The 12,508-nt window shown below is 38.3% G+C and overlaps 1 protein-coding gene across 16 annotated transcripts in view; it reads right to left on the bottom strand.

Annotated features, from left to right (window-relative positions):
• FREM1 (FRAS1 related extracellular matrix 1) overlaps nucleotides 1–12,508 on the bottom strand; it is a 144,818-nt gene that overhangs the window by 105,696 nt on the left and 26,614 nt on the right. For 15 of the 16 annotated variants that reach the window (XR_011497321.1, XR_011497322.1, XR_011497323.1 and 12 more), the window contains exons 3-5: nucleotides 9,509–9,603; nucleotides 5,679–5,980; nucleotides 4,107–4,303 (exon numbers count right to left, since the gene is read on the bottom strand). Coding sequence is in view for 10 of the 16 variants with exons in the window: in XM_070495616.1 (XP_070351717.1) it covers nucleotides 4,107–4,303; nucleotides 5,679–5,980; nucleotides 9,509–9,603 (594 nt within the window). In the remaining 6 variants the exon portion in view is untranslated. Of the gene's footprint in view, nucleotides 1–4,106; nucleotides 4,304–5,678; nucleotides 5,981–9,508; nucleotides 9,604–12,508 lie in introns of those variants that run through there. The other variant, XM_070495620.1, reaches the window with a different exon arrangement.

Below are 12,508 nucleotides of genomic sequence, written 5' to 3' on the forward strand. Positions count from 1 at the left end.
CCCCAGAGACAAAGAAGCAGCTTGAAACATCTGCCAGACTCAGAGAACATGAAGTCATATTGTATCAGCGCCTGATCAAATAAGACCTCTCTCTCCAAGACTCCCCCAAACCACTCACCCCCAAGACTGGAAGCCAGCAAAGCTCAGAAGAAGAGAGAAGTGCAAGAGAAACAGGCGAGAAGGCAATCATCCCCCACCCCCACCATGGCATGGTTTATGAAGACAAATGAACGATATGCTGAGACATCCCAGGGTTTAGAGTATGTATCTCTTCTTCACATGACAGGAGACAAAATTATTTGAAGATTCATAATTTGAAAACTCAAGATGTTGAACAATGAGGCCCACTAAGCCTGGAGTTAAACCTAAATAAATATGTTATTTTAAACATGTTAACAAAATGGATACAAATGTCAAAACAGCTTACTTGAAATAAAAGCTAGATAATATAAGAAATAATAAGGTATAACAATCCTACACTGGAACTGAAATTGCAGATTGCGTCAACAAAGCCTGGGAGGTGGGCAATTGCCAGGAGAAACGATAAACAGGATCAACCTTCATCATATATAGGGAGGAGCCAAGGGACCCCATTTCATTTTTGACTCAGAAATTAAAAACATAAATAATTTTGTTAAATTTGTAACTAAACTCTAGTAAAACACAAGGAGATAAAGAACCTTCAAATAAGTAGAGAAAAAGGCAAAGAATACATAACCTATATTGCAAGACAAATTTTTTTAATTAGCAAGCAAACATAAAACAAGATGACAGAAAAAACCACACATATCTGTTATTACAAAAATATAGCTTATACTCCCTTGTTCAACACGAATATTCTGAAATTAAATATCCAGTTATATGTGCCTTATAGGACAGGCGTTTAAAATCAAATCACATACAAAGATTAAAAGTAATATGACGATCCAAAGTTTTCACCTAAGGGAAAAAGCAGAAGTGACTGTAATTTCAAAGATGAATTCAAGGCGAGAAGCATTAAAAAGGACAGTGTGTGGACAGCTGATATTGATAAAATATACAAGACGAGGATTCTTATAAGCATCATTATATTTCATATTATTCTGGCCAAAGCAGTGGGGAATAGAGCAAAAATAAAAGGAATAATTACTGAAAAAGGAAGAACAAAATTATCATCATTAGTGAAATATATAATTAGGGTCTTTAAAAGCCCAAAGAATGGAAAAATTTTTAGAATAATTGAATTCAAGAAAAAAGCTAGATAAAAGAAAATTATACCAAAAAATAGCTTTCCTATTTATCGTCAGTAACCAATGAGAAGATACAATGGAGGGAAAGAGCCTATTCACAATAATTTCAGAAAAACGAACTGCCTAGACAGAGTGGACTTAACAGGTGTGATCAACGTACGTGAAGAAAACACGTCAAAGACCGCTTGCCTAGGGGAAATGAGATGCCTCGTTTCTGGACGAGAAGACTCAGTATGGTAAATGTTCTAATATTCAATGATTCCTGAAATAATTTATAGTTTTAATCCAATCCTGATAAAAATACTTAGGGGCTTTTTTTTTTAACTAACATAAATGATTTAATTATTTATCTGGAACTAAGAATAGGTGAGAACGGATAAGAAAATTTTGAAGAGGAGTGATGAGAAAGAACTTGCCTGTAAACTATTAAAGTGTATTATAGACCTTCTATATTTAGAGCGCTATGGTACTGGCACAGGCACAAGCAGGCGAATCTAAGGAACAAAGGAGCTGGCCTTGAAACAGTATACATAGCATCTTTCTATATGATGGAAGAATCATTGAAAATCAATGGGGAATAGGTAAATTACGCAACAAATAGTGTCGAAAATTTTGGCCACTTGGAAATAACTGCTTCTGTGTTTCACAATACAATAAAATTTATTTCAGGTGGATTAAAAAGGCAACTGTAAAAAAGAAAAGCTTTTACCATCTAGAAGAAATTAGGGGTGAGCAGTCATTTAGCCACTTGATGAGGACGCCGTGCAAAAGCATAAAAATAACAAAAGAACAAGAGTCAAAGCTTCGAATATAGCATAAAATTAACTCCAGAAGACAAAACCAACTCTGGGGTGTGTGTCTCCCACAGTGTGTGTGTGTAAAAATGGTAGAAATACAGCTAGTTTTGTTTTCTTCTTATTTTGCTTTCTGTGTTTCTTTAAAATATTCTCTGTCATGAGCATATTACTTCTATATTCATAAAAGGATCTGTTTTATAACGTGCCAAGTTGACTACAGAATAGGTTAATTAATAAAACAAAAAAGTCATTTAAAGGGATAAACTCCCAATTAAACTGATCTAAGGATATAAACAAATAAAACCTAACAATATAGAGAGGAAAAAGAAGACAAATCAGTCAGGAAGAAAAATGAGTCTAATACATTTTTATGGAGACAAGAAATCATTAAAAGTGAAAGGTATTTTGTGTCAAAAGAAACAGAAGTTATCTACTAGTAGTTAGGAGACCTAGAGGTTAGTCTTGTCTCCAGCATAACAGCCATTTAGTATGTATGGACAAGGTATGCAATTTCTCTGGCCGCCAATATAAGGGGCTTTGGCTAAAGCCGTTACTTACAAATCAGGCTGAGTATCAGTTTTTTACTGGGTAGCTTTTTTTTTTACTGGGTGGTACAACATGCACAGTGCTTACTATGCACCAAACTTTGTACGAAGTACTTTGTAAGTATTATCTCATTTAACTCTCTCACTTACTCTAAGAAGGTTCCATTATCCCCATTTTAAGATTAAACGAATGAGACACAAAGTCCAAAGACACATAGCCAGCAAATAGACACTGGAAACCAGGCAATCTGGACCCACCGTTCCTGATCTAAACTATTAATGGTAGACACCAATCTCTCCTTTAAAAGCTCCCCAAGTGACTTACCTGATCAATTTAATCAGAGTACTTCAAAGTTTTTTTAAATCTCAATTCTAAAATTCTACGATCCTGCTTTATCATTTCCTTATCGTTCCTTGTCTTATCAATTCCTTGGGGGTAATATTGTTCAATATTTGGGGCTCGTAGGAAAACTCCTAGTGAGAAGTCAGATTGTGAATGATGGATGTCTTCCACAAATGTGATCTTGGATCATCTTTTATCAGCACAAAATATGAGCTGTTTCAGCAGGTACATATTTACCCCAGCTACCCAAATAAATTATAGAGTAAAGGAATCAGTCGAGTGACATGTTAAAGATTTCATATAAATTGATTCCACTTTCTGCCATCATTTCAGTGTGAAGAGATCAAGAGGCAGAAAGGGCAGGAGAATCTAAAAAGAGACTGGAGGGCTGGCCCCATGGCCGAGTGGTTAAGTTTGAGTGCTCCGCTGCAGGCGGCCCAGTCTTTCGTTGGTTTGAATCCTGGACGCGGACATGGCACTGCTCATCAAGCCACGCTGAGGCGGCGTCCCACATGCCACAACTAGAAGGACCCACAACGAAAAATATACAACTATGTACTGGGGGGCTTTGGGGAGAAAAAGGAAAAGATTAAAAAAAATTAAAAATCTTAAAAAAAATAAATGAATAAAAAATAAATAAATAAAAGAGACCGGAAGATGGAGCAGGTCTTTGGAGGCCTGTCTCTTTGAGGACCCAGTCCTCCATTTCAAAGTCTGGAAGAGAGAAATGATTTAATCTGCTATAATCATAAAAGTTGCCTTGCAGAGTGGGTGTGTGGACCCTCTGAGTCCTCTAACAGGTGATAGAAGGTTGTAATAAAGAGGGGGAAATGAAGCATCAAAAAGAAGGTGTCACAGAAGATCAAAAGACAAGATCAAGAATATTGAAGGGAAAGGGGGAAGAAGGTTAGCAAGTAACTGGCCCCAGTCCTTCCTAAGTTGCCTTGGTGATGGTAGAGCTAGAAGAGAGCCAGAGAAGGGAAATTATATACTGATATTATATATACAAGCTACTGTTTTAAGCATTTACTGGCAGAACAAACAAGCCTACAGTCTAATGAGTCACTGGGCTGTTCCACCCACAATTGCACAGAAACTCTCCTGGTGTGGGAGCCAACATGAGCACCCCCATGGAACAGGTTCTCTTGCTGTGGATCAGCTTGGGACACAGACACATAATCCCAAACCCTACCTTGTATACGATCTTACTCCTGCTATCTGTGAGGTCCAGTTGGATGGCAATATAATCAATGTTGGGAGAAGGGGGATCCATATGTTGATATCGAAGCCCCATCAACAGGAACTCCTCACAGCTCACTTTGAGACTTCCTATTTTCTTCAGTCCCAGGGTACAGCTTCCACCTGGACACCTCAGTTCTGTTCCCAATTCTAGAATGTACAGCATTGAATTGAGACAGTTACTTCAACATTAATGATTGTAAAATTCAAAAACCAATCCTCCCTCCCTTGGATACTTATTCAAACCTCTTGCTGCCCCAAGAATACTCATGTGTACCCTCCAATCATGTGAGTGGGTTGTCATTATTCTGAAAGCCTGTCATTTCCTTTACTGAAAAGAACAGTTGACCAGTTGTCTCATCGGGCCCTTGCCCACCAAAAGTTACTGAGAGAAAAAACAATAAAATGTATTTTCTGGTGCTTGAACATCTCTGACAAATAGGCTCATGGCTCACTGTAGGCCTTCTGTAGTCTAGCTCCAGTCTTCCTTTACAGCATCTGCTTCCATGTTTCCATCATGCAATGCTTACTAGACTATTCTATTTATTGAAATTCTCTTCCCATTGTGCTTGTCACACACTTGAATTCTGCGCATCTTTCCAGGTCCATTTAGTCTTTTTACTAAACCTTCCCTTAAACATTCTTTGACCACCTCAACCAACTTGCTTTCTCTCATTGAAAACCATAATCATCTCTCCAATAGTCTTCACGGCTCTGCCCAACCGCATTTTTCACTTTTGTAGGGTATATGATACTCATAGTCCACCTATTTTTTGAGTAGTCTTTTGTACATTTCCCTCATGGACAAAAGTGGGTATTCTACTTCTTCACCAGATGGTTGGGAAGACTAAATAAGGTGACTTATGTGAAAGCATGTCTTTAGCTATAAATTGCTGTCCAAATTCAACATATTATATCCCCTATATATCTCGGTCTTCCCATAGTGCCTAGAACACTATTATGCATACAGGAGGTGCCCAAAATACACTGATTAAACGAATAACAGAAGGAATGTTATCCATCAACACTTCCTGATTTAAACCATGGCTACTTCTCATCAGTTCTACCTCAAACCTGTTTATAATCCAATAATACTTAATAAATCCACCAACTACTTTTACTACCACTGCCATTGCTACTATTAATAATAACAGCTGACAATGACTGAGCACTTGCTATGAGCCAGACACTGTGTGAAGCACTCCATGCATGTGCATGTCATTTACTCCCATTTACACATCCCTATGGAGTGACCACTCTCCTTGCCCTTTGCACAAAGGCTAAGTAAAAGGTTAGGAAACCTTTACTTGGGTTCAGGAACTTGCCTAAAGTCTCACAGGAAATAGGTAGTTTTCAAACCCATGTCTTTCTGATTACAAAGTCCATACTCTTAACCACTAACCTACATTTTTCAACAAGCTACAAATTATATTAAGTAAAACTCTTTGTCATCGTGGAAGATGACCATTTACAGCTATTTTTGTCAGTTTAGTAACATTCAGATAAGTATTAAAACGTATCATACGAGACTCAGGGAAAAAACTCTGTGGCTGATCTCCACGAGGTTCTCCTGGCTGGGGCTCCACCAGAACCATCTGGCCATGGGCCGGCAGCAGAGTTCCCAAAGGGTCCAGCCTGACTGTACATTCCAGGCTGGCTGTCCTATCATAATCAAATCTGAGCAGGTTCTTGTCAATGGCTCTGGACAGGCCATAGAATTCAGACACCTCCAGCACATTGTTACTCATACGGATGATGTTACAGTCTGGTTCCAGGAGATAGACCCTCAGGATAAAGGTTTCCATGAAGGTGTCTGTATCAGTAAATCTGTGGAGAGAACAGAGCAAAAGTAGTATTTATTGGTGCTCAGGTCCTTCTGATACCTGTGTACTTGCATGGCTTAAAGCTTAAGGATTGGCCTTCACAAAATTTTGTATATTGGGTAGAATTTGGATTTTGTTTCATATTCTACACTCAACCTCTCTGTTTTTCTCCCTTCTTCTCTTTATCTTGGTGTCAACTCCTTTTTCTGCCACTTCCCTCTCCAATGATCTTTCTTTCAACACCATCTCTCAAATCCATCATCGCTACTGATATTTAATGACTGCTGTGAGCTCAGAGTGTCAATTCTAGCATATGTGTAATTTAAGAGAATCAAGCTTGTATAATTCTTGGATTGACTTTTAATTCAGGAGTGAACGGGGTGAGGAGTCTCGGAAGCATCAAGGCCTTTTTTGCTTTTCAGAAATGCTACTACATAAGACGTCATTTATAGTCCAGTTTGGGTGTCCAGCTCATTGCGGGGCACATAAAGGGTGTTCAGTGATTGTTACTTCCATCCCCTCCCTTACCTTAGTGACCACATCCTCAGGATGTTTGCAGAGAGTAATAAAGATGGGTTGTCAGTCTTTTTTGAAGGAGAAAATTAATGAGTGATGGATGTGCATCAATAATGCAGCTCCTAATTGACGAGCTTTTCTTATGATCCAGGCATGTGCTAAACTCTTTACAAAGAGTATTTCATCCAATCTTCCTAGGAACCCATGGTAGACATTGTTAATCCCACTTTACAGATAAGGAAACTGAGGCATAGAGAGGTCAAGTAGCTTGCCAAAGGGGCTGGAGAGGAGGTAAGAGGGGAATAAACATGCTCCCCGATCTTCTGCCTCCAACTTCTCTGATTACAGTCATGCGTCACTTAAGAACAGGGACATGTTGTGAGAAATGCATCATTAGGCGATTTCATTGTTGTTTGAAGACCATAGAGTGCACTTACACAAACCTAGATGGTATGGTCTACTACACTCCTAGGCCATATGGTACTAATCTTACGGAACCACCGTTGTATACACAGTTTGTCATTGACCAAAATGTTGTTATGTGATGCATGGCTATATTCTATTTTAAACGTTCTCAAGACCAAGAAGTATGACAGCTCCCCTAACTCTGCCCTTTCTGAGTGCTCCTCCACCCTCTCCGGCTCTTAGAAACTCAAGGAAGAAATGGGAGCAGCCAGAATTCTTCAGTTTCGTCCTAACTTATCACCAGGCTAGCTCTCTGAAGTTGTTTTTTAGCTCTAACATCTTAGAAAGATCAAATAGCTCTGTATGCTGATTGTATAGCTTCCTAAGGAATCCTTGGGTGTGATCACATTTTGTGAGCCCAGCCTTTTGTTCATGCCTCTCTTTTGGCACTTGTCATTCAGCATCACAATTAGCTACCCGTATTTTGCACCAGAGTATGAGCACCAAGAGTCTGTGGATCCTCATCCTCATGTTTCCTGTGCCCAGCACAGGGCCTGACCTATAGTAGGTGATCATAAGTGTTTATAGAATGATTCACGCTTCCAATGTCCTCTACAAAACTCTTTTGTATTAGTCTAGTGCTTATGGGAAATTTACACTGAAGTATTTTAGCCAAATATTCATAAAACCAATAAAAACCAAGTAAAAAATTATCTACAGATCTACTCCACCTCTTCTCAGTGAGCAACACCAAAAGCGTGAGCTTAATTTTTAAATTAAATTTTTATTGAGATATAATTCACATACCATAAAGTTCACCTTTTTAAGGTATACAACTCAGTGGTTTTTAATATATTCACAGGGTTGTGAAACCATCATGACTCTCTAATTCCAGAACATTTTCATCACCCCAAAAAAGAAATCCTTAACCACGAACAGTCACTCCACATTCAACCCTCCCTCAGCCCCCAGCAACCACTACATACTTTCTGTTTTTGTGGATTTGCCTTTTCTGTACATCTCATATACAATACATGACCTTTTGTGTCTGGCTTCTTTCACTTAGCATAATGGTTTCTATGTTCATCCATGTTGTAGCATGTATCATTACTTCATTCCTTTTTACGGCCAAAAAATATTCCACTCAATGAATATACCACCTTTTGTTTATACATTCATCAGTTTGATTGGTTCCACTTTTTGGCTATTATGAATAATGCTGCAATAAACATTTGTGTACAAGTTTATGTGTAAACATAAGTTTTTATTTCTCTTGTATATACGCCTAGGTGTGGAACTGCTAGGTCATATGGCCACTCTGTTTAACTTTATAATTGATTTTTAAAACATTTTTATTATTTAATATGTTTAAAAATCGAAGATACTGCACTTCTTATAACTAAGCAGCAGATAATCAAAAAGAAGAATTTCATTGAATTTTGGAATATATTTTCCTCCTAATTCTCATTAAGAATTTGTAGTTTGTTACAAAAAACAAACAACTCAATCAAAAAGTGGGCAGAAGTCATGAACAGACATTTTTCCAAAGAAGAGACACAGATGGCCAATAGGCACATGAAAAAATGCTCAAAGTCACTAATCATCAGGGAAATGCAAATAAAAACTACACTTAGATACCATCTTACATCCATTAGAATAGCTACAATCACCAAGACAAATAACAACAAATGTTGGAGAGGTTGTGGAGAAAAGGGAACCCTCATCCACTGCTGGTGGGAATGTTAACTGATACAGCCATCATGGAAAACAGTATGGAGATTTCTCAAAAAATTAAAAATAGAATTACCATATGACCCAGCTATCTCACTACTGGGTATTTACCCAAAGAACTGGAAATCAACAACACAAGGAGACTTATGCACCCCTACGTTCATTGTAGCATTATTCACAATAGCCAAGATGTGGAAGCAACCCAAGTGCCCACTGACAGATGATTGGATAAAGAAGATGTGGTATATATATACAATGGAATACTACTCAGTCATAAAAAAGACAAAATCGTCCTATTTGCAACCACATGGATGAAGTTTGAGGGCATCTTGTCAAGTGAAATAAGCCAGACAGAGAAAGACAAACACCATATGATTTTACTTATATGTGGAATATAAACAAACTTACGGACAAAGAGAATAAATTAGTGGTTACCAGACGAAGGGGGGTGGAGGGTGGGCACAAGGGGTGAAGGGGCATACTTATATGGCATATGACAAATAATAATGTACAACTGAAATCTCACTATGTTATAAGCTATTATGACCGCAATAAAAAAAAAAAGAATTTGTAGTTTGTAATTCCATTGCCCATCACGAGTGGGGGGCCGGATCACCAGAGATACTTGTAAAAGAACTCTAAAGGGAAAGAGGGTAGGGCTAATCATTTGCCATAGAAAAGCCACCAGGAAGATGACACAAATAAAGATAATTGAAAGCTGGCTACAATTCTTGCCTCACCCACTCAGGTCTCCAGTTTCTTACTTTCTTGTTTGCAATCTAGTAACCCTGCTCACGATAATATCACCCACAGAAAAATCCCTAAGAAGTACACAGAAGGGTTATCTGGCAAAGATGAGCAATGCTCCTGTGCTGCTTACCTGTAAAGTCTAAGCTTTACTGTGTCTTCATGGAGAAGTGGGCAGCCATTGTGAACATACTTTACTTCATTGGGAAGGAAATGGCAGTCAAAGACCTAGTTCACACGAAGAAATGGATAAACATCAGTGAGAAAATTGGTACAAGATTTCATTTGTCCAGCAGTAAATTTCTTCCTGGATAAATTATGATCTGTTAGTGGTGTGTGTGTACGTGTGTGTGTGTTTTAACCATCACCACCTCTACCCACCCCCATGCTCACTCACAATCCTGCTTATACAGCTGTGTCTTGTTTTGAGAAAATCTAAATCATGAAAATCCAAGCAGATCAGCAGATAAATTAAGGAGTGATTCTCTCTCTAAATAACTATCTTTTTACAGTCTATAGTGCATTTAAAATATAGTTTCACTTTTCAAAATGTTATTTACCCATACCCTTCAGGGATTCATAGCAATTGAGGTAGAGAGGTCTACCTGTGTGTGTGCGTGACAAGGCCTGCCTTACCCCACACAGAAACACACTGTATTAGTTCTGTATATATTCTTTCTTCTCCTTTTATTTCTGTCTTTTTGGAATAGTGTTTTTATATTCAAAAATGAAGCCACTGATTATGGACATTATTGTGGTTGATCAGAGCTGAACGTGACTCACAGTCATTTCTCATAGACTTGTGAAAGACTGTTTTTATTAGTTATGTAATAGCAGAAATGGTTAATGAGACAAATAGGCATCTAAAGGCAATTTCCACTATTCAAATAAAATTATAATTAACCATATCACCTCTCTCAGAACTTCTAAGGAAATTGCTAGCTACTATATTTTGGGAACCTGAGGTGTTTTTGTTTTTGTTTTTGTTTTGGTGAGGAAGATTGGCTCTGAGCTAACATCTATTGCCAATCTTCCTCTTTCGCTTGAGGAAGATTGTCGCTGAGCTAACATCTATGCCAATCTTCCTCTGTTTTGTATGTGGGATGCTGCCACTGCATGGCTTGATGAGTGGTGTGTAGGTCTGTGCCTGGGATCCAAACCTGTGAACCCCAGGCCTCCAAAGTGGAGTACATGTACTTAACTACGACGTCACCAGGCTGACCCCAGGAAATGCTAGTTTTTAAAAGAAGAATTTTCTCTTCCAACCACACCAAGACCCTCATTCTGCTCAATCTTACTTGGTAGAGTTCTAAGAAATACCCTTGAGGTATTCACTCATCGTCCCTGTTGTGTTCATGGTGTTTATTCTCTGCAGCCTCAAACGCTTACAGACAACACAATCCTCTCTAAGAAGACTTTAGCACTAATACAAATGATCTTCCTTTCCCACAGACATCATTGGTTCCTCTTTCTAATTGACAAGGAAGGAGATAAAGGGAAGACCTTCCCCATATCATTGACAAATACTCATGGTAATAAAGAGACAATCTGCTTTGTTAAAAGAAACATCTGTTTTATGTTTCGTAATATGTTTTCCTTTTATAAAAGGCGACAACCGTAATTGTCCATAAATTTACTAACTAAAACAAAGGAGAGCTAAATCCTTTCCTAATTACTGTCTAGCTTTGTTTTTTTCCACTTCAACTGCTTTTCAATTACAATTTATAATTAAATTGTCACACATTCCTAACTCATTACTCACTTTAATGACAGTGAACTGGTTCAAACTAGAGAGATTTTCTCACCGCTGTTTCCTATTCAAAAGAGCAAGATCAGCACTAAACTGGGGTGCTTTTCCACCCGGGAAATTCTTGCTTTGGGGCAGGTGTGAGAAGTGCTGTGTGTGAGGAAGCCTTGTCCTAAAACATGAGGAAAACATATTGCCATCAGCCTTATCTAATTGACTATATCAAGAGGGTTATCTAAACAGAAGGTACTGGTGTGCGCCAATGGAAATCCCTTCCCAAATATCCAACAGGAAATGAACCTGTTGGTCCTAAGACAAACTTCAGTAATGAAATGAAAACACTAATTGAACAGATGTTAAACAAAACATTTTCTGTGCAAATCAAACCAAACTGTTCCTTACACAGCAGGGTGTCGTTAATACTGTTGTCTCACTAGAAATGGGATCACATAAGCCTTCCTTTCAACTTACTAGTAAGCTCTGTTAAAGAATAATCTTTAGGCTTTGTGTGTGTGTGTGTTTGTGCGTGCGGGTGCGCACGCGTATGTGGGTACACGTGCATATGCACTTGGTTATGTTTAATTTCAAAAACTCCATAAGAAAGAAATCCCTGAAAAGGGCTGAATCAGCCTAGATTCAAAAGAAGTGCACAGACCAAAAAAGCAGACTTTACTTGGGAATTTTGTTTTTGTTGAAATTATCGTAATAAAAAAATAGGAAGGTCACCCGGCAGTTTGAGAAACAAAGTTTTCCGGATATATAGATTTCTTCATGGTACAAAGTTCTAATATTTGACAAAAAAGTGATGAAACGCTACATTTTAATGCACTCCTTTTAAACAGAGTAAATTTTAGAAGGTATAAATCACATATCTACTTTAGGTGATGTAAATTGATTTGAGATGTCGGATTTACCTTGGGAAATACATGCAGTGAACATTCAGGACTCAGGGGTCTTTCTTGGGTTTTTTTAATGAAAAATAGGACTCTAGGGGCCCAGTGGGGATATTTGGAGCCCCATTCCCTTCCCTAGCAGTCCAGACTTTCCTAACGCAGCCAGGCATGTTGTTGTTTCTGTTCCATATTGTCTTTCTTTCTGGATTTTTGCCTTAAAAGCAGAGAAAGAGTGCTAAGAAATCCTCTTGAGGTATTCACACACCGTCGCTATTGAGTTCACCGGGTATAGCTTCTACCTTGTTACAGCTTCAAACATTTAAAAACTGGGTTTTTGCCTTAAAATCAGAGAAAGTTTGAGAAGGAGATGACTTGGAGATCTATTCCAACCCTTGATCTTTGTGACCAAATAAGGTTTTTTACCTAGTTTTAGTCACTTAGATCCCCTTTTGCTCTCCAGTGCCTCAGAGCAGGTCAAATGGTCAGGACCATT

This window comes from Equus asinus, chromosome 23 (genome assembly GCF_041296235.1).
Source record: "Equus asinus isolate D_3611 breed Donkey chromosome 23, EquAss-T2T_v2, whole genome shotgun sequence".
In the NCBI taxonomy this organism is placed as follows: Eukaryota; Metazoa; Chordata; class Mammalia; order Perissodactyla; family Equidae; genus Equus; species Equus asinus.